Source organism: Schistocerca serialis, chromosome 2, assembly GCF_023864345.2.
Source record: "Schistocerca serialis cubense isolate TAMUIC-IGC-003099 chromosome 2, iqSchSeri2.2, whole genome shotgun sequence".
Taxonomy (NCBI): Eukaryota; Metazoa; Arthropoda; class Insecta; order Orthoptera; family Acrididae; genus Schistocerca; species Schistocerca serialis.
Genome location: NC_064639.1, coordinates 305,235,155 through 305,262,213, shown reverse-complemented (window position 1 = coordinate 305,262,213; position 27,059 = coordinate 305,235,155). Strand labels below are relative to the sequence as shown.

General features: G+C 45.0%; 1 protein-coding gene across 2 annotated transcripts in view; it reads left to right on the top strand.

Moving 5' to 3' along the window:
- The window catches only part of LOC126457077 (dehydrogenase/reductase SDR family member 11-like), a 156,897-nt gene that overhangs the window by 104,475 nt on the left and 25,363 nt on the right, over positions 1–27,059 (top strand). The window contains exons 2-4 of one of the 2 annotated variants that reach the window (XM_050093078.1): positions 15,967–16,129; positions 22,286–22,415; positions 25,929–26,058. In XM_050093078.1, the coding sequence (XP_049949035.1) occupies positions 15,967–16,129; positions 22,286–22,415; positions 25,929–26,058 (423 nt within the window). The remainder of the gene's footprint in view (positions 1–15,966; positions 16,130–22,285; positions 22,416–25,928; positions 26,059–27,059) is intronic. The other variant, XM_050093079.1, reaches the window with a different exon arrangement.

Here is a 27,059-nt window from a genome sequence, read left to right as displayed (position 1 = left end):
GAAAGCTTCTTTCTTGATGCGCTCATCATTTGTTCTCTACTGAATGAAAATGTAAATAAATATATTTTGTCACTAACTTCTCGTTCTTACATACACAATCATGATCATTTTTGTGTATGTGTGTATATACATACATCGAAAAAGTTTTGCATACCCTCGGTTCCGAGAGTTCTTGAACCTGTACGGAAAATTGGAATAGAGATCAACATAAACATCATTTCCGCCATTTTTATTGCTCATGAAAACCACACATTACCTGTTGTACCACTAAACAGCAAGACCTTCAGAGGTTCAAAAAATGGTTCAAATGGCTCTGAGCACTATGGGACTTAACTTCTGAGGTCATCAGTACCCTAGAACGTAGAACTACTTAAACCTAACTAACCTAAGGACATCACACACATCCATGCCCGAGGCAGGATTCGAACCTGCGACCGTAGCGGTCGCACGGTTTCAGACTGAAGCGCCTAGAACCGCTCGGCCACATCGGCCGACTCCTTCAGAGGTGGTGGTCCACACTGCTGTACTCACTGGTACCTCTAATACCCAGTAGCACGTCCTCTTGCATTGATGCGTGCCTATATTCGTCGTGGCATACTATCCACAAGTTCATCAAGGCACTGTTGGTCCAGATTGTCCCACTCCTCAACGGCGATTCGGCGTAGATCCCTCAGAGTAGTTGGTGGGTCACGTCGTCCATAAACAGCTCTATTGAATCTACCGCAGGCATGTTCGATAGGGTTCATGTCTGGAGAACTTGCTCGCCACTCTAGTCGAGCGATGTCGTTATCCTGAAGGAAGTCATTCACCAGATGTGCACGATGGGGCGCGAATTGTCGTCCATGAAAACGAATGCCTCGCCAATACGCTGCCGATATGGTTGCACTATCAGCCGGAGGATGGCATTCACGTATCGTAAAGTAGTTACGGCGCCTTCCATGACCACCAGCGACGTACTTCGACGCCACAAAATGCCACCCCAAAACAGCAAGCACCTCCACCTTGCTGCACGCGCTGGGCGGTGTATCTACGGCGTTCAGCCTGACCGGGTTGCCTCCAAACACGTATGGCTGAATGCGTTTCGACACTCATCGGTGAAGAGAACGAGATGCCTATCCTGAGCGGTCGATTCGTCATGTTTTTTGGCCCATCTGTACCGAGCTGCATGGTTTCGTGGTTGCAAAGATGGACCTCGCCATGGAGGTCGAGCGTGAAGTTGTGCATCATGGAAGCTATTGCGCACAGTTTGAGTCGTAACACGACGTCCTGTGGCTTCACGAAAAACATTATTTAACATGGTGGCCTTCCTGTCAGGGTTCCTCCGAGCCATAATCCATAGGAGCGGTCATCGACTTCATTAGTAGCCCTTGGGCGGTCTGAGCGAGACATGTCATTGACAGTTCCTGTCTGTCTGTATCTCTTCCATGTCCGAACAACATCGCTTTGGTTCACTCCGAGACGCCTGGACACTTCCCTTGTTGGAAACCCTTCCCGGCACAAAGTAACAATGCGGACGCGATCGAACCGCGGTATTGACTGTCTAGGCATGGTTGAACTACAGAGAACACAAGCCGTTTCCCTCCTTCCTGGTGGAATGACTGGAACTGATCGGCTGTCGGACCCACTCCGTCTAATAGGCGCTCCTCATGCGTGGTTGTTTACATCCTTGGGCGGGTTGAGTGACATGTCTGAACAGTCAAAGGGACTGTGTCTGTGATATAATATCCACAGTCAACGTCTATCTTCAGGAGTTCTGGGAACCGGGCTGCAGCAAAACTTTTTTTGATGTGTGTATATAATATGTTTTTATATTGATATCATATATGCACTTTTCACTGTAGCCTATTTAAGGCCAGTTATACAAACTTATGGTAAATCCACAGATAGCAGTCGGTGGAATAGGCTAACTCGGGGCGCACATTGTATGACGGCATTTTATTTTCCGATTAGCTATCCCCGGAACAACGTATCCGCCAGTTAGGTTGACATCAAAAGTAGAGCACGCTGCGTAATACTGCGTCCGTTATTCGTATTTAAAGCCCCTATTGCGCGGTTCACCTATGAAATACAAATCTGGAGCAGCGTGCCTAGTGTACACGTCTGGAACTGCAGAGTGGTTCACGTCTAACGATTTCACAATACATGTGGCACGTTCATGGTGTGAATCCACGAATGTTGACTAAAATAACCTGCGAAACTAGAAGGGGAATGAATGATTTCTTATAAAGCCATGATAACAGTCACATAAAGAACACGGCTGCGGTTACACGAATGCTTTTCGCAGTAAGAGCCTGCTGGGATGAGGGCATTTTTTATTATGGTAGGGTGCCTCAAGGAAAGCAAGAGGGTTACTCCAACGACTCGTCCTCCTGACCTCACACCCCAATGCTTCCGCAGTTTCGCCAGCACGGCCATGGATATTCTACGAATTTGCAAAGAAAGGACACGGAAATCCTCTTGGAATCTGCACTTTCCTTAATGCGTACGATTTCGAAACCCTGAAACATTGGGAGAAAAGAAAAAAGAAAGAAAAAAGCACCTTGTGACCGCAAACTGGGCTCTACACAAGAAACCTACAGTGATCGTATAGCAGACTTACTGCACGGTGCTGTGACCTGAGGTTTATCAGATTTATATGCTTATTTCTTTCCGTTCACATCGTTTCAATGTGAGAATCAAGAACCGGGAGAGGGCGTCCGCAGACGCGTGCTGTGCAAGAGAAGTCGGTCTGCAGTCAGGGCATTGCACTGAAAGGGTAGGTTCGTGAATATTGCAGTAATGCCAGGGAGTAATTCGAATGAGAGAAAAACAATGATGGACTCTTGCTACCTCTACCTAAAGTCGTTGACTGAACAGTGGAGCCATTAAAAATTTAAAGAAAAGCACTGTTGTGAGAATTGGGAAGGGACAGTACAGTACAGAAGAAAGTGAAGCTGTACTAACTCAACATTCGAGGAAAAAAAGAAGCAAAGCGAGAAGCGTTTGAATAATATGGATGGTTTTCAGGGAAATGCAATTCGTCGTCATATTTATAGTTACTATACGAGAAATTAACATCCGGCCTTCGATAAACTAAAGGCCTCTTTTAAAGAATTTTCAGACGCTGCAAATCGTCACTGTGGTATGTGGTGCACGGCTTCTCCTTTAAATATAAAAAAAGTTAATAGAACAAAGTTCATAACGCAGAGAGATGACATTCTAGTGACGTCGATTTTTCAGAGCAATATCAAACGAAAATTTTGATAACATTGTTTGGCTAGATAAAACATGGGTAAATTCAAGCCATTCAATGAGCACTGGCTGGACAAATCATTCAATGTCTGGCACCATGCCACAACCCACTGGAATAGCAGACTGATTCTTCTCTATGCAGGTAGGTCTGCACGGTTTATGGAAAACTGCATATTGCTATTTAGATTTAAAAAAACTAATCATCAAGAGAAATGAACGCAGAAACATTTCAGCGTTGGTTTAAGGATTCGCTCTTGAAGAACTTGAGCAAGCCCTCAGTAACAGTTATGGGCAACGCCTCAACTATCCTTGACAAGTCGCCTACAGTTGCTTCGGGGAAGCAAGACAGTATCGACAGGTTACAACGAAGAAACGTTCCCTAACCAGACGACTGTAGATATCGTTTCTTGCCGGCCGAAGTGGCCGCGCGGTTCTGGCGCTGCAGTCTGGAACCGCGAGACCGCTACGGTCGCAGGTTCGAATCCTGCCTCGCGCATGGATGTGTGTGATGTCCTTAGGTTAGTTAGGTTTAACTAGTTCTAAGTTCTAGGGGACTAATGACCTCAGCAGTTGAGTCCCATAGTGCTCAGAGCCATTTGAACCATATCGTTTCTTCTGTATACTGACTCCTTGAGCAGCCTACAAGCTATCGACCACTGCTAACCTCGCCATCCTCTGGTAGCGTCCATCCAGGAGTCCATCTATGCCCTGGACCAGTCCCGTCGTCCAGTGGTGTTTGTGTGGATCCTAGGACACGTCGGCATCCCAGGCAATGAACTTGCCGACAGGCTGGCCAAACAGGCAACGCGGAAACTGCTTCTGGAGGTGAGCATCTCTGAACCTGACCTGCGTTCTGACTTACGCAGTAGGGTTTTTCGGCTTTGGGAGAAGGAATGGCATAACAGTACACACAGAAAACTGCGTGTCGTTAAGGAGACTACGAATGGGTGGAAGTCTTCCATGCGGGGCTCTCGCAGGGAACCAGTTGTCCTCTGCCGGCTCCGCATTGGCCACGCTTGGGCGACCCACGGTTGCCTACTGCACCGTGAAGATCCGCCTGAGTGTCGGTACGGTGCCCGGTTGACAGTGGCCCATATTCTGGTGCACTGTCCCACTTTGACTGCCCAGCGACGAAGTCTTGGGTTACCGGACTCGTTGCCGCTAATTTTATCTGACAACGCCTCATCGGCTGATTTAGTTTTACGTTTTATTCGTGAGGGTGGGTTTTATCATTTCATTGAAGTTTTAGCGCATGTGCTTTCTCCCTCTGTGTCGTCCACCCTAGTGCTACTAGGGTGAAGGTTTTAATGTGTTGCAGAGTGGCTGGCTTCTCCTTTTTTATTCTCATGGTCAGCCAGCCATGGTAAGCTGCTTTGTCATTTTACTCTCTCCATCCTGTTTCTTGCGTTTCTGTGGTTTTCTTGTCCCCTTTTGTCCATTTACATGTTTTCTGCCCGTCGTCGTTCTTGTGGTTTTTCCTTTCATTCCGTTTTGAGTTGTCAGTCTCGTTTGTTTTATTATGTTTGTATTATTATGGAAAAGAACCACCGTGGTACAACAACCGAGTTAGGAAACTGCTGCGGAAGCAAAGGGAACTTCACAGCAAACATAAACATAGCCAAAGCCTTGCAGACAAACAAAAATTACGCGAAGCGAAATGTAGTGTGAGGAGGGCTATGCGAGAGGCGTTCAATGAATTCGAAAGTAAAGTTCTATGTACTGACTTGGCAGAAAATCCTAAGAAATTTTGGTCTTATGTCAAAGTGGTAGGTGGATCAAAACAAAATGTCCAGACACTCTGTGACCAAAATAGTACTGAAACAGAGGATGACAGACTAAAGGCCGAAATACTAAATGTCTTTTTCCAAAGTTGTTTCACAGAGGAAGACTGCACTGTAGTTCCTTCTCTAGATTGTCGCACAGGTGACAAAATGGTAGATATCGAAATAGACGGCAGAGGGATAGACAAACAATTAAAATCGCTCAAAAGAGAAAAGGCCTCTGGACCTGATGGGATACCAGTTCGATTTTACACAGAGTACGCGAAGGAACTTGCCCCCCTTCTTGCAGCGGTGTACCGTAGGTCTCTAGAAGAGCGTAGCGTTCCAAAGGATTGGAAAAGGGCACAGGTCATTCCCGTTTTCAAGAAGGGACGTTGAACAGATGTGCAGAACTACAGACCTATATCTCTATCGTCGATCAGTTGTAGAATCTTGGAACACGTATTAAGTTCGAGTATAATGACTTTTCTGGAGACTAGAAATCTACTCTGTAGGAATCAGCATGGGTTTCGAAAAAGACGGTCGTGTGAAACCCAGCTCGCGCTATTCGTCCACGAGACTCAGAGGGCCATAGACACGGGTTCACAGGTGGATGCCGTGTTTCTTGACTTCCGCAAGGCGTTCGATACAGTTCCCCACAGTCGTTTAATGAACAAAGTAAGAGCATATGGACTAGCAGACCATTTGTGTGATTGGATTGAGGAGTTCCTAGATAACAGAACGCAGCATGTCATTCTCAATGGAGAGAAGTCTTCCGAAGTAAGAGTGATTTCAGGTGTGCCGCAGGGGAGTGTCATAGGACCGTTGATATTCACAATATATATAAATGACCTGGTGGATGACATCGGAAGTTCACTGAGGCTTTTTGCAGATGATGCTGTGGTGTATCGAGAGGTTGTAACAACGGAAAATTGTACTGAAATGCAGGAGGATCTGCAGCGAATTGACGCATGGTGCAGGGAATGGCAATTGAATCTCAATGTAGACAAGTGTAATGTGCTGCGAATACATAGAAAAATAGATCCCTTATCATTTAGCTACAAAATGGCAGGTCAGCAACTGGAAGCAGTTAATTCCATAAATTATCTTGGAGTACGCATTAGGAGTGATTTAAAATGGAATGATCATATAAAGTTGATCGTCGGTAAAGCAGATGCCAGACTGAGATTCATTGGAAGAATCCTAAGGAAATGCAATCCGAAAACAAAGGAAGTAGGTTACAGTACGCTTGTTCGCCCACTGCCTGAATACTGCTCGGCAGTGTGGGATCCGTACCAGATAGGGTTGATAGAAGAGATAGAGAAGATCCAACGGAGAGCAGCGCGCTTCGTTACAGGATCATTTAGTAATCGTGAAAGCGTTACGGAGATGATAGATAAACTCCAGTGGAGGACTCTGCAGGAGAGACGCTCAGTAGCTCGGTACAGGCTTTTGTTAAAGTTTCGAGAACATACCTTCACCGAAGAGTCAAGCAGTATATTGCTCCCTCCTACGTATATCTCGCGAAGAGACCATGAGGATAAGATCAGAGAGATTAGAACCCACACAGAGGCATACCGACAATCCTTCTTTCCACGAACAATACGAGACTGGATTAGAAGGGAGAACCGATAGAGGTACTCAAGGTACCCTCCGCCACACACCGTCGGGTGGATTGCGGAGTATGGATGTAGATGTAGATGTAGATTCTCAGACTTTTGGCATTGTTTTATGCGGAACAAGGGACTGATGAACTCGTAGTTTGGTCCCTTTCCCCCTCTTTTAATCCAGCCAACCAACCAAGCATGTCTTCCACATTTTTCTCAATAAGAAACATCGCCTATGTCTTTTATTTCAACCATCCTGTGTGTTGTGGGAGCACAATAGTTTACATCGTGCTATGTCCAGCCTTCTGTGAGAGCCAATAGATCGAAACATGTTAATGCCAGTTTAGCACCTTACACAGACCTCAAAATTATGGTAGAAAAACAAAAATGTATGTATATATATACAGTTGCAGCCAAACACTGCATCGATGTGATACAGCAATATGTATCAAACAGCTTATGAAACAACAACAATGCAAGGACCCTACCCCTGTGGCTGGTAATCGATATGGTCTTCCTCCAGTACAGGCAACAAAACTTTACACGGGTCTGTGGAAGCGATTTCGATCACTGGTCGCCTGCTCCAGCAGACCAATACATGTTTATTTAATGGGATTACCACGTATGGTCGATTTCAGCATACGGACGGTATTTGTTTATCGATATACTGGAAGCGAGAAACGAGGTAAAGTCTTATTGAGTTCTCTACCATGTAATGCTAGCGAAGTTTTTATAGTTTGTAGCTTTACAAGTGACGAGGAGAGAGAGAGTGAGACAGAGTAAAAGACTGTGCAGCCAACTAATACTTGAACACCACGACACTGTCGTATTTCTGGTGTAATAATGACAAGAACATGATGAAGGAGATTAGGACGTGTACAGAGGGATAATTTATAGACGTCATTCGATATCGATGAATTGTGGATATTATGCTTCTGAATTTCCTTGTACGGTCCGTGAATATTCTGCATGGTTGCGAATTTCCTCGTGTACCTTAGTGTACTATTATTACCATCGTGATAGCTCTCTGTCAGCCTTCTGGCTAACGGAACAGTGCTGTCGGGCCGTGATAGGATTTAAAGAATTAGCAGAGGTCTATAACTTGGCGAGGGATATCTCTTTCTTGTCGAAATCAGGTAGATTCAAATGCTATATATCAAATACTGGAAGATTCGTGAGAATACGGCAGATAAGCGATAATTTGGCGAAAGGTGTGTTGAGGGGTGACTCGGTACTGTTCCTTGTAAGTACTGTTCGCAAACATATTACAACATCTCACATACATCTCGTGATGAGAAAAATTTGGGGCTAATACGAAAGTTTCCACAGAGAGACAATCAGTTGCAGAAGTTCTGCCTTTTGTTTTCTCGATAAATAAGAGAGAACGTTTTTAGGTGAATTTTGTGTGCCTCTAAGTGGATGGACTGACATCTTAATAGGTACACTAAATTTACATTTACATCACAAGCCATCGTACAGTGTACCACTACTAGTAGTTCCCTTTCCTACTCAATTTGCAAATGGAGCGAGGGAAAAAGACTACCTATTTTTCCTACCTATGAGCGCTTTCTCGTATCTTATCTTCGTGGTCCTTGTACGAAAGGTACGCTGGTGACGGTGGAATCCTTCTGCGGTCAGCTTCAAATGCTGGTTTTCAATAGTGTTCCTCGGAAAGAACATCGTCTTCCCTCCAGGGATTTCCATTTGAGTTCTCAAAGCATCAGTCCGCTAATTGGGCGGGACGTAATAGGAACGCTTCTATAGGGCTATATTCTCTGGGAAACCTAGGTCTACAGTCTTATACACGTTTGGGATGTGGCGGTCAGTAGGCAGATATTTTGTTATTGCTCATTGTGTCAGCCTTTCCAGGATGTTTCGAAAACCCATCTCACAACCATTCAGTTTGCAAGAAGGATGACATCAAGCATATTGTTCAACATGCTGGTATTTATCTCAGCGATATTTAAGCACCCAGTCCTTTTGAGAAGGATAGGACAACTTTTGCCAGTCTGAATGTCAGCTGTCTGGCACAGAGAGTGGTGGGTTGTTCGCCTGGTACAGTACAATCCTGATGCGCGGGCGGAGGTTCACGACGCGGTAGCAGCTGTTCACATGCAATCCGATGGCGGAGACGTCGTGGTGCTGGAGACGAGAGTGAAACATCCTACACCTCGCATATACCGAGCAGTATACCGGAATTCTAAGTGACTTACTTCCACCAGCAAGAAAAGACAACCGTTTTCAGATGTTTGACGACGGTTACCACCCAGTTTGGAATCAGGGGAAGTGACTACCTAACCTGGGGGAAGCTTACAGAGACGTCACGCAAGCATTTGTGATGTTTACCTGCCGAGTGTAATCCGGCTTCATCAAACGTTAATCATCATGCAGAGGGACTCACATGATCAATTTAAAATTCGTAAAAAATATCGTACGATGTATTTCCCATACTTCTGTTGGCTACAGTGCAACTTGTAAAAAGGTATAAGTATGCTTCATTCCCAGATGATGTCGCTACAGGTGCCCAGTATATAGGGGTAGGGTGTTACAGGTGCAGTGCGTCTGTCGCCGCCGCCGCCGCCGCCGCCCTGTGTTCTTGTGCCTATCTCCTCACTGACCCCGTCTTCGTTCTCTCTCTGTCGCCATTAGACCCCACACTCCACCATGGATAACCCCACCACCACAATCATTTACAACTCCCCTCCTGCAGTACCTCCTTTGGGCTTCCCTGCTCTGCTCCACCTTCCCTCGTCCCAGTCTCTTCCTCCTCCATCTCCTATCTGACCCTGCCCCTACTCCTGCTCTTCATCCTGCATCTGCTCATGCTCCTGCCCCCACTCCCGCCACTTTCACCCATCAGGACGACTTTGCCCCACTCTCCACTCGCCCTGCTATGATGCCACAAGTTCCATGTCACTTTCTGCTCAGCACAGTCGCCACCACAGAGCATCCACCCTCCCTCCAAAGTGTCTCCACCTCACATGAGGGCCCTGCCTCCCTTCAACTCCCACTTCAAACAGTCCTTCACCCCTCCTCCCAGGCCACCCCCTTAAAAAAAACCCAAATGACTGACAGCTGACCTCACCTCCACCCTCTCCTCCAAGAAACCACTGCCCAGACCTCTTCCTTCTGATCTCCCCATGGACACCAACACTCCTGCCACATCCCCAGCCCACACTCTGCATACATTCACCCTTTCCAACCCTGACCCCAATTCCTCAATGCCTGCAAACTCACACTAGAAATCTGCAACTATATCCCCAGTGCCCCCATTGTTGGGTTTATCCCTCACAGAGACTCCATTCTTATCAAATCCCCTTCTCCCTCTTTCCACACTGACCTATTGAAGAAACTTCCCCATATCACCTTTAGCTCACAGTGTCTCTCACAGCTTTCCTTACCCACTCCTCTTCCCATTGGCCCCAACCACATCATCCACCAGTCCTCACTGTCATGATACAAAGCTCAGCCCCATGGTTACAGTGGCAGAGGTGTTGGCGGAATTGAACTCCCACCCACTCTGGAAATCAGCATGCATCTATAACAGCTCAGGCCTCACCTTCCTGATGTGCATGTTCACAGAGTCTGCCTCCTCCATAGATCATTTCCTCAGTCAGAGAGCCCTAATTTTTAAATGTCGCCACTCCCTTGAACTCTCCCATTCCCCTCCTCAATCCTACTGCTGCCAATGTTGTCCCCTCTACAATGATCACCTCACCAAAAACTGTAAAAGAAGCCCCACCTACACCCACTGTAAAGCCTTCCACTTCCTTAATAATCTAACTTCACTTCTCCTCCTTCCTGCAACATCTGCGACGAATCCCTCGGCATCTACTCCTCCAAATGCAAGGTCAAACCCCCTCCAGCCAACCCTGAGCATGCCATTCCTGTCTGCTCCATCGATAAGCCTATCCACCCAAAAATTCTGTCTGCCCACCAGGACATCCACCCCTCCAACTCCCTCACACCCAACAGCAGACCTCAGCAGACCTCCTTTGCTGCATGCTCTGTCTTCCATTTGAACACCTACACCACATACTTGCACAACCAGGCCCACTTCACCTTCACCCATCCCAACACCCTCATTTAAACCTCCCTCCTCCTCCCTCCACTCTCTTCCCCCCTACCCACCCTGGCACATCAACAGTATTGTCTCCTGTAACTAAGCATTCACTTCTTCCCAGCAAGCAAATACCCCTTCATGCATACCATATCCCAGAACCAGGTGGACTCCTTCATCCTTAATGAAACCCTCCTCCAACCTCACCATGTTGTCCTCGCCTCTCCCTATCTCCTTCACTGCACTGACAATCCCCTTCCCCTAGCACAAGGTGGTATCACTGTTGGCCATCTCAAGCATATTCCTGTCCGGCCACAAGCCCTGCCAATGCTCCAACTGAAAACCTCATCCTCAGTGCCTTTTTTCCCTCTTTCACCATCACCTGTGCCACTGTCTATGTCCATCTAGCAGCTCCTCTCCCCAGTGAATCATCTCCTATGCACCTTCTCCGCCTCTGTGGTTGCCACAGACCTCGACATCCACAGCTGCGACCCTGCCACCCTTTGGCGATGCCATCAGATCCTCGCTACCCTTCAAGGTAACCTTATTCTTCTCCCACAGTGCACCCAAAAGTAACTCCACCCCCATGTCATCCTTGCTTCCCCCAACCTCCTTGGTCACAGATGTCCTAGACCCCACTGGTAGTGACCATCTCCCAGCCCTTCTCACCATCTCCTCAGTCCATCACCCACCTCCTGCCCCCTACCCTGCTGCTCCTCTGAAGTCCATCCATGACTACTGCCGAGCCGACTGGGATGCCTACCAGGCATCCATTGCCTCCCAGGTCGAAAGCCACTCACGTTTCAACGTCCCACTGACATCACCCATGCCTTGTCCTTCCTCCAGAAGACCGTCACTGATGCTGCAGAGGCCTATGTTCCTATCAAACTTATCTACCCTCACTGCCCTACTCTTTTTCCACAGGCTGTTCTTCTCCATGAATCCCACAGGCCTTGCCATCCTTCCTCCACACCCACGGCCGGGTTACACTCCTCTGCCACCAGTAATTATGACAACATGTACGTAACCTCTTAACAGCAAAGAAAAGCCAGGACTGGCATCAGATATGTACATGACTCAACACCATCCATCCTGTCAACTCTAAGTATTCGTCTGCCTTCCACCACATTACTGGTAGCCATCCCGTCCCGCATTACCCCCTTCTCCTCGACGACTGCCCCTCCTCTGACAACCTCAATAAGGCTAATTATTTTGCTTCCCACCGCTCTGAGGTCTTCTCCATTCCTGACGATCCCCACTGTGGTTCTGCCTCGTGCAGTGGTTTTAATAGTGCCGTCATTCTGAGGCAGATTTTTAATACTGTGGCCAACTTTTACCTTCTGCTTGTGACTTCGGTGCATTCTAAATCCTATGCACTTCACAAACAGTGTTTTTATCTTTGTGCCCTTTTCATTAACTGTCTCTCTCCATGAGTCTCTGCGTAAGGGTGTATTTTAATCCCCATGGCCTCCCCCCAATATTATGTGTGTTCCCCTTTTTATCGCCTTTTCTATATACATCGTTTCATCTTCTTTCATATCTGTAATGTCCCTCGGCTGAAGAGCAGCAGATTGTGTCGCTGCCGTCCCTCCCGCCCCCCCCCCCCTGCCCATATGGGACAGCGGAATGAAATCACAATGAAGAAAAAAAAACAGCCTCAGTAAGCACCTGAAGATGACGAGCAGCTATTTCGTTGAAATATTGTGCAGTTTCCATGACATTATCTGACACGACGTGCGTGAATCAATGAAGCAGTTATTACGTCGAGAAACTCTCAGACAGCACACTTACCTAGCTTATTAATAACAGAAGCCAGGAAATCAAAGCAAATGAGCATAATAAAAACAAAAGGGCATATTACTTGCACTTAAATGCAACAAATACCCATGAACTTGACCTACAACATAAAACGCCAGCCCAGCAAAATTTCTGGCCCTTAAAATAGAGTCAGCTTTGCAAGAACAGGAGAACACAAGATACATCAAGAAGACTTTGCCTAAGTAGCTATACAAGCTATAAGGGATAATAATGTAATAGACTAGCTAGGCACCAGTTCAGATGACAATTTACAAATAAAATACAAATGAGAACTGCCAAAAAGAGCTAAAGCTAATATTAATTCCGTCAATTAACTAAACAATACAGAAGGATGCATATATATAGGTTCAGCAAACCCAAACACTAGGCCAACCGACTAGGTACTCCTAAAAGACCATCCATTTAGGCACATCTCGACAATAATACAAGAACACAGTCCAAGAACTAATTCACATAAATCTTCAATAACTGAAACACATTTCAGCCAAACACAGTTAGGCCTTGCAACGCATCCACTGACAATAACGAGAAGGAAATCACGGAACCCTCCAACCGTCAGCACTGCTTCAACTTCAGTCATAACCAGCATGCAAGCGACGGCACAACCTATGCTTTCGTCAAGCACTACCAGCATGACACTCCTCTGGCGCACCGCCACTCAAGAGCGCATACCACAGGTAGCATCCACTTGTGTAGCTTCCATTTGGGAATAGTCAGCTCGACCTGCCCTGGACACCAGACGCATAACCTCCACCCACTCGGAACAGGAACCGATGTCCGAGAATTTGTAATAAGATTCGTTGGCTGCTATCGCAGGCCTTGGTTCAAATGGCTCTGAGCACTATGGGACTTAACATCTGAGGTCATCAGTGCCCTAGAACTTAGAACTACTTAAACCTAACTAACCTAAGGACATCACACACACCCATGCCCGAGGCAGGATTCGAACCTGCGACCGTAGCGGTCGCGCGGTTCCAGACTGTAGCGCCTAGAACCGCTCGGCCACACCGACCGCCTCGCAGGTCTTGATTCGACCACACTGCTGCAGTGTTGGCCAGGTGAATCGCAACCCTTCGCATACTACTCAAACCATATCAGTTGCTCCCTTACTGGCCGTAGCTCTTCACGGACTGCCTCCCTCTCTGCCCAAGGCTTCTCGCAGCCCGAGCGTGGCGAACTCTGGGTGACTGGGTGACAGGCAAACACATCGGAATGGGAGCGAATTTAACATGCCGTAAATCGCGACACAATTGCTTTAAGCGAAAAATCCATTTTGTATATTCCACACGTGTTCTATTTTAAAAAAATAGTATATCCTCTACTACTACGCCGTGTCACGTACTTTGTTCGAGTGCATATTCTTGTACATTATCCTTATTTTTGTGATTTCATTACACTGTGGCCATCAGTTTATAATTGTTTCTGACGAATTGTCTTTCTGTTCTTGAAAGTGACTTCAATGCATTTTTTTCATTTTTTACTCTTATAAACTATTGTTTTCATACTGATGGTCAAATAGTACGTGTTGAAGGTGTCGGCGAAAGAAATTACTCTCAGTTAAGTATAGTAAAAGTTAAAATTAGCTTGATAGTATAAGCTGTTGTGTTCTTGAAATGCAGTACTTTCTGGTAACAAGTACTTCACTATGTAGTGGTAGGAAGCATTGTCCGCATCATTTCTTGCTTTGTCTTATGGTATATACGTCTTGTCTTTAAGTGTAAACAAACTGTTAAAACAGCATACCTGAAATTGCACTCTTGTGGGTTAACACTTTTTTCAGCCGACCCTTTCAATTACACGATAAGTACAAATGCGTTATCTGACGTGTATAACTACGACGCTAAGCGGGAATCAACGAACAAGTAGGCAGGCCGCTGTCGGGAAGAAATTTCCTATCGTCAAAATATTCTGTCAAAAAAAAAAAAAAAAAAAAAAAAAAGCACTGGTGGCGTGTGCTTTTGACCTGCTTGTAATAACTGTCTTTTCATCAGTCATTAGATCTACGAAAAAAGGTTGCAGTATACTGCTCGTGTTCCCCTATCAGAAGTCATGGCTTGGCGGAAAAGAAATGTTTCAATAATTCGCGTTGCACTAATTGCTCACCACGCACAGGTTTGAACGTAATGTAAATGCTCTAGATGTAACTCAATAGGATCTTCAAAATTGTAGCGTTCATTGTACCGTTACTGTTTACAATGTGTTCATGATCTTGCAGAAATCGTGGGATGCTCTTTTAAGACTGTTTGCAGATGATGCACTTGTCTATAAGAAAGAAGCAAGGTCAGAAGGTTCTGCAGAATTTTCTGCAGAGGGTTGATCAATGGTGCAGTCTCTGGCAGTTGACCCTGAACGTAAAATGTAACATATTGCGCATGCATAGGAAAAGAAAGTCACTACTATTGATGAGAAACTGCTGAAAGCAGTATGTGCCGTAAGATATCTAGGACTAATTATCCGGAGCGCCGTTTGGTGGAATGATCGCATAAAATAAATAGTAGGAAAAGCAGATGTCAGAGATTCATTTGAAGAATCTTACGGAACCGCGCTGCTGCAATGGTCGCAGGTTCGAATCCTGCCTCGGGCATGGATGTGTATGGTGTCCTTAGGTTAGTTAGGTTTAAGTAATTCTAAGTCTAGGTGACTGATGAACTCAGATGTTAAGTCCCATAGTGCTTAGAGCCTTTTGAACCATTTGAAGAATCTCAAGAAAATATAACTTATCCGCTAAGGAAGTGCCTTTTAAGGCGCTTCTTCGAGCCATTCTTAAGTAATGTTCATCAATATAGGGTCCTCACAAGGTAGGACTGACAGAGGAGATCCAACCAAGAACAGCGCGTTTCGTCAGGGGATCGTATATTCGGCGCGAGAGAGTTCCCAGGATGCTTAACCAACCCCTTTGGCAAACAAGAGAGGCGTCGTGGCTCACTGAGAGGTTTACTGATGAAATTTCGAGAAAGCGCGTACCAGGATGAGTCGGAGAACATATTTCCTCCTGCCATATACATCTCGCATTATGACCACGACGAGCAAATTCGAGAAATTAGAACTAATACAGAGGTGTACCGAAAATCATTCTTCCACTCGACATTCGCCTTAGCAGTGTGTGAATTGATCAACGGACGCTATGGTTACTTTTTCAGGTCTCTGAATTCGTGCACAGCTGTGTGTGTAGCAGTGGCCACTGTCACACAAGTATGAAGAGTTAAACGGGACAAAGATTTTCCCATTCTTCTTACAAAGGCCGCTCCTCCCTCGTTAAAACCGATACGGTACATGGCACACTGCCCGCATAAAGGGCCGAAGAGTCGCACAGCTGCAAACTGCCTACAGTGGTACTGATTCCCACAAAACGGACCAGCGGCTGCGCCGTACATGAAACAACTTGTCTAACCATCCTGTGTTAGAGCAACATACCAGTGTCGTGTTTCGCATAGCTTTGACATTATTACCTTATGAAGAACTTAAAAGCATTATTTCTGTTTTTGCTTAGGCTCTTGAAGTGAAGGGGTCGCCGGGCAAACTGTACGCTATTCAAGGAGACGTAGGAAAAGAAGAAAGCATCCTCTCAGCTTTCAAGTGGATTAGGGAAAACCTCAATGGAGTCGACATCCTGGTCAACAGCGCTGGTGTCGACCACGAAACTGATTTTGTATGTACGTATGCAAATGTAAAACCAAATATTTCAAATTTGAATGTATTTACGTTGAATTAATTTATAAATGTCAGCCTGCTTAGCGGAGTGGTAAAGTGCTTGCCTCCCATGCAGCTGGGCCCGGGCTAGATTCTTGGACGGATTGGAGATTTTCTCGGCTCGTGGACTGGGTGTTGTGCTGCCCTCATCATCACTTCATCCCACTTCTACTAGCACGCAGGTTGTCCAGTGTGGCGTCGACTTGCACTTGGCGGCCGAACTTCCGGACTGGACCTCCCAGCCAGCAAAGCATACGCGCATTTCGCTTTTTTTTTTCAATTTATGAATCGCCGGAAATGTGAAGGAATTCATTGTCAACTACAGCAAAAAGTTACAGATATTACAGCATATGTGTGCATTTTAATGTGGACAAAGAAATACTATGAAACACCACAAAACATGGACGCGAATCACACGTGTTTGGTACTGCGACCAGAATTAACGCTTACTGGTCGGGTCGGGTACAGCCTCAAGACCTCTCGCCCACACTCGTGTGGCGAATAGCGGGCTAGCTCCTTGAACTGTTGTTCCACAGAAATACGACAAATGTTTAATACAATTTACATGATTCACAGAATTATTTCCTCTACTATGGTGTGTTAAAACTGTGGTGACAATGATATTCAGACATGTATTTAACGTAAATAGGGCTGGCGAGATGAAAATTATGAATAGAAGGTTGGGCATCCTTAGTAGTTCATGTAACTTCATATTTTTAATCTGTGTTTGCCGCACAGACTATCGTCAAAACAGGAAGATTGCACGGGTATTATTACTCTATAAGAATACTTCATGGGAGCAAACTAATTTATACACCTCAGATATTGTACGCCACGGTTATGCACAACAGACTCTATAAGTGGGGCCTGGTTACTGAAGAGCAAATGCGTTTTAGGAAAGGATATTCAACTCCTTATAATATTTTCATATTGAAAACTGGAAATTTGTGGTAAGTTCTATGGGACCAAACTGCTAAGGTCATCGGTCCCTAGGCTTACACACTACTTAATCCAACTTAAACTAAATTACGCTGAGGACAACACACACACACCCATGCCCGAGGGAAGACTCGAACCTCCGACAGTGGGAGCAGCGCGAATCGTGGCAAGGCGCCCTAGACCGCACGGCTACCCGGCACGGCTTTTCATTTTGACTTCTTCATGAAATCAATGATGCTGTAACTACGATAAACAATTTTATACACAGTACAGTCACATTCATGTGACCACCGCCTGTATTCGATGTCAACATGCAATAACCACTCACAGACGGCATGTGGCAGAACTAGCAGTGGAGGGTATATAGTGTCTTTTCGGGGGGGTGCAGACAATAGCTCAGCCGCTGTCGTAGTGTGGAAATGGAGCGGTTTATCTGACATCCGAAAGTATTTGACCATTGGCTTCCGGGCCAAGGGCGGGAGTATTTCTGAAACGGCTAAGTTTGTAAACTGTTCGAGTGCCGTCTTGGTTAATGAATGTCATCCATGGCAAACTAGTGCTACCAAAAACCGGCGACGGGGCGACTACGGTGCACCACGGGTCGTCGATGACAGGGGTGGACGACTGCTGTAGAGGTGTGTACGGGTGATTAGACCTGCAACAGTTGACCCACTGACCACCCAGATGAGTCAAGGCGCTACCAACAGTGTCTCCTCAACGACCGTTTAGCGGGTGTTGCTGCGTATGGGCGTCCGCAGCAGGTGCTTGGTTCATGCACCCAGGCTGACTGCCGTTCATCTGCAGCAGAGGCTGGAATCTACTCGTCAGCACCACAATCTGACGTCCATTGAGTAGCTTCAGATGGTCTTTTCAGATCCTTTTTTTTTTTACTCTATCGAAAAAGTGGCTGTTGGCGTGAAACGTCTGAAGGCAGACAGTCTGCAACAATCGTTGGAAGAGTCGAGTCCAGGCCGGAGGACGGAGCGTTATGGTCTGGGGAATGTTTTGGTGGCATTCTCTGGGTGCATCGTCATTGTGGAAGACACAACGGATCAACACAAGTATGCATCTACTCCTCGGAACCATGTCCCCCTCTATCCCCAAATGCCGTATATTTTTCCTTGGCACGATGGCAGCTACCAGCAGGACAGTACAACGTGTCATACAGCTCGCAGTGTGTCTGCGTGGTTCGAAGAGAGCCAGGATGAGTTTACCATACGCCCCTGGCCCCCAGATTCTCCTGATTTAAATCGAGAATCTGTGGGCCACATCGACCTGTCCGCACTCCGAATCCTCAACCGAAAACCTAGCGCTGGTGTCCATGTCACTGCAGCCGGCACAGCTGCACATCCCTGTCGGTATCTTCCAGATCATTGACTCTGTTTCTGCCTATCCGCGTTGCAAAAGATGGTTATTCAGGCTTCCGACAGGTGGTCACATTTATGTTACGCTGATGTATATTTTATGTAGAAAGATTTTGTAGTGAATTACGAGAAAAAGAGTATAGAAGTAAATAGAGCATAGAGGACACCTATTAAATCTGATTTCAGGACCCGAATGGATTTACCAAAACACTCGATTCTGTCGGATCTCTATGGAACATGTAAAGAGGACTAAAAACAGTGGTGGTGGTGTTTGTTGGGATGTTTAAGGGGAACTAAACAGCGAAGGTCATCAGTCCCCCAGACTAAAAACAGTGAGCATAAATCTATACAGGGTGTTACAAAAAGGTACGGCCAAACTTTCAGGAAACATTCCTCACACACAACTAAAGAAAAGATGTTATGTGGACATGTGTCCGGAAACGCTTAATTTACATGTCAGAGCTCATTTTAGTTTCGTCACTATGTTCTTCCACCTACGCTCAATGGAGCATGTTATCATGATTTCATACGGGATACTCTACCTGTGCTGTTAGAACACGTGCCTTTACAAGTACGACACAACATGTGGCTCATGCACGATGGAGCTCCTGCACATTTCAGTCGAAGTGTTCGTACGCTTCTCAGCAACAGATTCGGTGACCGATGGATTGGTAGAGGCGGACCAATTCCATGGCCTCCACGCTCTCCTGACCTCAACCCTCTTGACTTTCATTTATGGGGGCATTTGAAAGCTCTTTTCTACGCAACCCCGGTACCAAATGTAGAGACTCTTCGTGCTCGTATTGTAGACGGCTGTGATACAATACGCCATTCTCCAGGGCTGCATCATGGATTCCATGCGACGGAGGGTGGACGCATGTATCCTCGCTAACGGAGGACATTTTGAACATTTCCTGTATCAAAGTGTTTGAAGTCACGCTGGTTCGTTCTGTTGCTGTGTGTTTCCATTGCATGATTAATGTGATTTGAAGAGAAGTAATAAAATGAGCTCTAACATGGAAAGTAAGCGTTTCCGGACACATGTCCACATAACATATTTTCTTTCTTTGTGTGTGAGGAATGTTTCCTGAAAGTTTGGCCGTACCTTTTTGTAACATCCTGCATACAGGTGTCTAAAAGCTGGTCATGGTTTGAATACGGGAAATCTTTTTCAGCAAAATGATAAAAATACTGTGTGTTGCAATTATTAACTCTTCTGAAACCTACACGTTGTACGTTTAAATATTTTTCCTTTTTTTTTTACATATCCCCATAATTAACTCTGTATTAATTCCGTCTGTAACAATTTCTTTCTGTTTTATGCGACATCTATCAGCCGCAAATTCTTTTTCATTAATTTTATTCGGTCATTTCGATTCCCCACATAAATACATTTTTCCTTCAGCCACTCGAACATTTTAATCATGCCATTACAAACACTTAACGTTTGACCAACTCATGTCTTGCCGTGATGCTTTTGTCGATTCTTTCTCTTTTCTAGAATTTTGTTTTCTACGTTATTAGTGCAGCCAAGCATCCTAGATAGGGGAGACGCGAAGCAGACAATAAACATAAAATAAATTCTTCTGTTTCATGAAAATCTAAAAAATAACGTTACTTACTTATTTACTAGGTTGGCCACACAAAACACAGTCAGTCTGTGGCCTCGCCAGTCAGCCTCCTCCATCTTCCTCGGTCCAGGTGTTCTTCCCCAACCGTTCCCGTCATCGGTCTGTCGCCTCTGATGTCTTTTTCCATCCCCTGCCCGGTGATCTGGCCGTCTCGACACACTGCGTGCCCATACCACTTCAGTCTCCCCTCTCTAATCACAGCCACGACGCCCAGCGATTTGTACAGCTACTGTAATTCGCTGTTTTTCTTCTCTTTGCAGTCGTCTCCAGCCTTCAATGTCCCATAAATCTGTCTCAGAGTAGCATTTTCAAACGTCAGGAGTTTTCTTTCTCTCTTTTGTGCTATAGTCCAGGGCAGGTTTTATTGCTGTCCTGCAGATCCCAATTTTCGTGGATGTTGCTAGAAGCCGGGACTTCAGCAGCTTTCAGAGTGCAAAGCTTGACCTGTTTCATGCTTGAATTCTTACCCTTATTTCCTGGTCTCATTTCTTTCACTGAACACTGCCCCAAGATATTTTTTGCTCTTTCGAAGATCCACATCCAAAAGTCTGTCATCATTCTCTCTACTCCGTGGTCTTATCCATATTCATCTTCAAGTCAGCTCTCATCGCCTCTTACATTAACACTCTTTCAATCTGAACCAGATCGTGCTCATTCTGTCCTATTAAAACTACATTATCCCCATAGATCAGGGTGTTGATCCTTCTCCCCAGTTGCATTCCTGTCTCCAAGCTTGTTACCTTTCCCAATGCTAAACAGGAAATGGGGAGAGCCAGGCTGCTTGTCGCATTCGAGTCCTCAACTTGAACTGCTTTGACATCTTTCCATTCGCTTTCACTGTTCTTGTTGACTCCTGTATATACGCTTGAGTTAGTTTTATTAGTTTCTTGAGAATCGTCGTCCTTCCCAGTTCTTGCGATATAGCTTGCCTGTGCACACAGTCATACGCTGTTTGGATGCATTATTGAATGTAGTTGGTGAACGGTTGAGTTTCTCTTTCTAAATCCTGTTTGTTGGAATTTAAGTACCTCCTTAGTGTATGGTGTTAGCCACTTCAGCAAAAACATTCTCAGGATTTTAAAATCTTTGCGCAATAAGGTAATTCCTCCCAAGTTACTGCATCTCACTATATCTCCTTTTCTAAGTGTTGGGCAGATGAAATACTGCTTCCATTCTGCAGAGATCTCTTCTCTCTTCCAAATTAAACAGATTAAGTGATGTACTCTCTCTCATAGGATATCTCTTCCGTCTTTCAGCATCTCTGCAGGTATTCTGTCTTTGAGACCACCTTAGTATTTGTATGTACTATTTTTTGGGAGTAAACATTATATTTTTGGCTTTATCGTCTTTTTGCTTGTGATCTACACTGTCACTATGCCACTCATTACGCTGACTCATTTCGCCTGACGTATTTGCTAAACTATGTGCAATGCTGTGGTTGGTTGGTTGTTTGGGGGGAAGAGACTAAACAGCTAGGTCATCGGTCTCATTGGATAGGGAAGGATGGGGAAGGAAGTCGGCCGTGCCCTTTCAGAGGAACCATCCCGGCATTTGCCTGTAGCGATTTAGGGAAATCACGGAAAACCTAAATCAGGATGGCCGGACGCGGGATTGAACCGACGTCCTTCCGAATGCGAGTGCAATGCTGTGGATTTCGTTGTTTTGTAGCGGACAGCCTCATCTAGACAGTGGTTTGGTCTCACCTGGTCACGAATTATGTTTAATCATTTGGTTGGGTGTATTTTAGATACTATTTATAAGGCTGCAGATTTCGCTGCTTTTTATCCAATAGCGTGCTTTGGGTAAAGTTTTGTTCTTGATAGTCTTTGTTTAATTGGCACGGCGTCCGCCGTAAAGAATACTCTTTTTAGTGTTTTTGGTAGTGCAACAAGCGGACGTGGTGTGTGTTTCCTAGAGGAAAGCCGGAGGATTATTTAAGAAGCGTGCAAATGATGGTAACAACAGGTTTTACCGAAAAATGTGTATTTGATACTCAGAAACACGTGGTTGAATGTCACTCTGGAAACTGAAAGTCATAACTGTGGCAAGATATCTGTGAAGTTTGGGATATATTTTTTCAGCTCACTTCTTTCTCTGAAATTGTTGCGTGAAAACTGCTGTTTAAGTTACGTAACCATATTTAGAAAACTACCTGCCTGATGCTCAACTTTGTTGACTTGTACAGCCGGTAAAACAGAACACTGGAGACAGATGTTTGAGGTGAACGAGCTTGGCCTGGCCATCTGCAGCAGGGAGGCGGTCCAGGACATGATGAGGAGGGGCGTCGACGACGGCTTCATCATCCACATCAGCAGGTAGGAGCCAGCGATTACGTGATGAGGCTCGTAACACACACACACACACACACACACACACACACACACACACACACACATATCAGTACATATGAGGTGGCGCTTAGATAATTAGGCTCCTATAGGCGGCCACACCTACACACACACACACACACACATAAACACACACACGTACAAACTTCTGTGTATAATGCGGTAAGTAGGTACGGCAGTAGTGACTGTTGTGGGACTGACTCTAATAGTGACTCATCTGTCACTCGATCAGTGCTTTACCTCGCTGTTGACATTTAGCTATGTGTTGTTTCTCTTCTTTTAATGACAGCCAACGTGGACACTCACGTTCCCAAAATTCTTGGTAGGCACAAACCAAATGTTCACTGACATAAAGAGTTCGCAACCTCGATAATGATTGGAAACATTGCTACACTCTTAGTTCTCATATGACGTCTCACTCAGTACGTGGCATTGCACATTCGGACATACAGTATGGTAGTCAATTATACGGTGTGATATTTCACACAAAATGACCTCGATTTTAGTCCCACGTGGTTCGAACTTCAGGCTTCTTACATAGATGCAAGAACAGATCTAAATCTACAAAATATGTTGTCTCTTGATACAGAGCATGAAAAAATGTATTAATGTGTCAACACAAGTCCGAAGACTCCTTGCCCACACTAATCGACTCACCCACACTGTCGTGGAATTTCATTGAAAATGGCATCCCTGTCAAATGCTTGAAGTTGTAGCTACTCGGCAGTGAAATCTGCAACAAGTAAGTCTAACAAATATAAATACAGTTGAGTGGAAAAAAGAGAAAGAAAAACAGCGGAAAATTAAAAAATGCTTCTGGTTTTTTAAAACTTAGCCTTTCGCAAAACACAATTTTTTTTCTTTTTTTTGTTCTTTAAACAAAGATGTTTTGACACCTATGTGTTACTTCGCTTTTTTCTGTAAAATATTATTAGCACATTTGGTTAGTTTTCTACTTCAGATCTAAAAACTATAGCATGTGCATTTTCATTTTCTTGTGATAGCTCATTTGAACTGTTTTAAGTGTACAATAAGGATTGCACAGGTCACCCTGCTTTTATGGGTTTTATGGCTAGACAGCTTGCCATCTTCAAGGCAGTCATAGGAATATCTTTCTTTGTCTGAAGAATATTGATTTATTTTTGTATACTGTTTCCGAGAGTAACAGTAGTAGATATATCGTTCTAATGCTATCCGTCACACATCAAGGTGCACAATACGACGGAAAACGTAGCTGTAAAAACATTACGCGGCAAAACACATTTGTATGTCCTTGAATCGTTTTTAAATGGCGTTAGTCGATCTGACTCGACTAGTTTTTAAAATTTTTTTATATCGCTGTTGATTAATGTCTGAGCTATTCTCAGTGGGAGTGGGAATTTTTCATCCTATTGTGGCAACGCTAGTGACAACATGTGTACTCAATTACTTTGGAACCAGGGAAGACCACTGACATCAACAATTTTATTCCATAATTCTCTTCAACATCTGCTGAATGATGCCAACACAAATAAAAAGCATCAAAATATCTATCGATAGATGTATGATTCTGAACACAAGCATTTGATCCACGGTCAGATGTTACAGTCATCTAAAATTGTTAACTGATGAAATTAATTAATTATTATTATTATTAACATATGATCGCTAAAAATTTACCTGGGGAACAGCGTTTTACGACGTTTCTCGACAATAAGTTCGTATGAGAACGATCTAGTAGACGTAGGATATATACGCGTGCTGCAGAGCAAGTCATAGGAAAGTGTACGTAACTATTTCATGAAATCGTGCAGTTTGTTGAAATGATAAATTTAGTCGTAATGACGGCTCCTCAATTCAAATCTGTTTCATGGATTTTTTGTGGTAAGTTTCTATTGGACCAAACTGCCGAAGTTATCGTTCCCTAGGCTTACACACTACTTAATCTAACTTAAACGAACTTACGCTAAGGACAACACACAACACACACACGCCCATGCCCGACAGAGGACTCGAACCTCCGACATGGGGAGCTGCGCGTACCGTGACAAGGCCCCCTAGACCGCGCCGCTACCCCACGCGGCTTCATGCATTTATTCCTCGTTTTCAGGAAATAAAAACACACTGGTCTACAACTGCTAAGGAACAACTCTAACTTGCTAAGAAACAACCGCCAGTTACTGCGGAAAAACCGACCAGTGCCAGTAAAATGAAATGTGGACGTGTTAACTTCAGCGAAGCCTGTGCACGAACGCTCTGTACGCATTCGATAGTTCGTGCAGTACGGTGTTTGACGAGGTTTTTGTGGCACGGATTAGTGAGACATCTTGTGTGGTAAAGCAAGACATCATTTAAGAACTTTAGGTGCAATTGGGCGGCTCGGAGAGGGTGAAAGTTTCACTGCTGTGGACACAGTAATGGGTACGTCCCGAAGTGTCATCTTGCGATTACACAGCTGGCCAATGAAGAGAAGGACTTACGTAATGAGGGTTCCGTGCAAACTTAATTACGTATATAGGGATTTGATTTATTCCGGGAATCGAGAGCCTCTACTATTTTTGTCTGTTATCAACATTGGTACCAGTGAGACATCGATCTCAGGGATTTTAAGATTTCCGAGAACGAATTTCAACAATATAAATGTGACATGAAGTCTTGTAGGAGGCAGGCGAACATTATTGTAAAAATCAGGAGTTCTCCATTCAGCCTGACTGGGTCGCGAAAGTCAAACATAGGGCAGCCGGCCGATGTGGCCGACCGGTTCTAGGCGCTTCAGTCTGGAACAGCGCGACCGCTACGGTCACAGATTCGAATCCTGCCTCGGGCATGGATGTGTGTGATGTCCTTACGTTCGTTAGGTTTAAGTAGTTCTAAGTCCTAGGGTACTGATGACCTCAGATGTTAAGTCCCATAGTCCTCAGGGCCATTTGAACCATTTGAAACATAGGACAAGGATGCCTTTATTTGTCATATGACGCGTTTCGGAGTTTCTCCATCATCATATATCCAGGAGCAATTACTGCACATAGATACGGCGTTTCAAGTTGTACGTGAAACAAACATTCGCAGTCTCCCAACTGACTTATCCAATTCATACAAATACTCTCGCGTAACAATTTGTGGTGACATGGAAAGGAATGATCACATAGGCTCAGTCATAGGCAAAGCAGATGACAGACTTCGGTTTTTTGGCAGGAAGATGAAAACTGAACTGTCAGGCACATGAAGACAGAGACAAACTATCCCAGTAAATCCTATCAGCAAACTTTCAGGATCAGTGTTGAGGAATCTAGGAAAATTCTAGCGCCACCGACGTATCGTTCTATAAGGGAATGGGAAGACAAGGGTCGACTAATTACAGCTCACTTAGAGGCAGTTTAGTAGTCTGTCTTGCCGCCCTCCTTTGGTCTGGCACTAACTTCACAGTATTTTGCAGAATGGGAACTAGTTTCGGAGCAACCTGCGTTCTGACGACGCTGTATGGGCGACTTTGTTTTCCAGTACAGCGGCGCACGTCCCGGTGTTCAGTGATGGCCTCGGGATGCACTCAGTCAACAAAACAGCTGTGAGGGTCATGGCAGAAGGACTCAGGAAGGACCTCGTCGCCAAAAAGAGCAAGATTCGTGTTGGGGTAAGAAAACATTTCTCCTCATGTCAGTGAGATGTACAAACGTTGAATTTTTTTTGTTTAATCTGTTGTCACAGTGATCTTAAGTCCGAAGACTGGTTCAACGCAGCTATCCACACTAAGCTATCCTGAGCACGTCTCTGAATAACAACCGGTATGATACTCTTCATTTTTCCCACATTCGACTCAGTACCTCCATATTAGTTATGCGATCCACCCATCTAACGTTCAACATTTCAAAAGCGTCTATTCTCTTCTTGTAATTACTGTTTAATGTATGCGTTTCGCTTCCATAAAAGGCTACATTCCAGACCAGTATCTTCGAAAAACATTTCCTAACATTTTATGTTCTATACTGGTGTCCAAAGTTAAAGCAACAAACGGAAATTTTATAAGGATGCGCTTATTTTGATACAAAATAGCACAAACAGGTGATAGCAAAGTAGAAACAATGATAAAGAATACAATGTAACAACATAATCAGCTGTAACATGTATAACAGTAGACGAAAATGTTCTTCGGCTTTTCCAACTTAATTGATCTGCACACACATTCCGACAACTGGTTAATGTGCTCACTATGGAGTGTAACCATCTCTGGCAGGAATACAACGACAGAGCATGCTGTGACTGATCTCATCAATAACGCCCATTCTTCCTGCAGAGCTGCTCGCAAGCCTTGGAGAGTGGTTGGTGGATACTGACGTTATGCAACCCGTCTCTCTAAAGCAAACCGGGTATGGCATTAAAATCGGGAGAGCGAACTGGCCCTGCCATGCGTACAGTACTTTCCGTTTCCAAGACAACGTCAACCACTTGTACACCATCCTCGAGCAGCACCTAGCAGCAACCGCACATGATATCCCAAGACCTCTTCACGATACGTGACAACAGTTAAACCACTCCGATTCACCTACGTAACTTCACGAAGAGGTATTCAAGTGGTCAACATAATCGCTGCCCACACCATTAGCGATCGTCCTCGATATCGGTCTCTCTGCACAA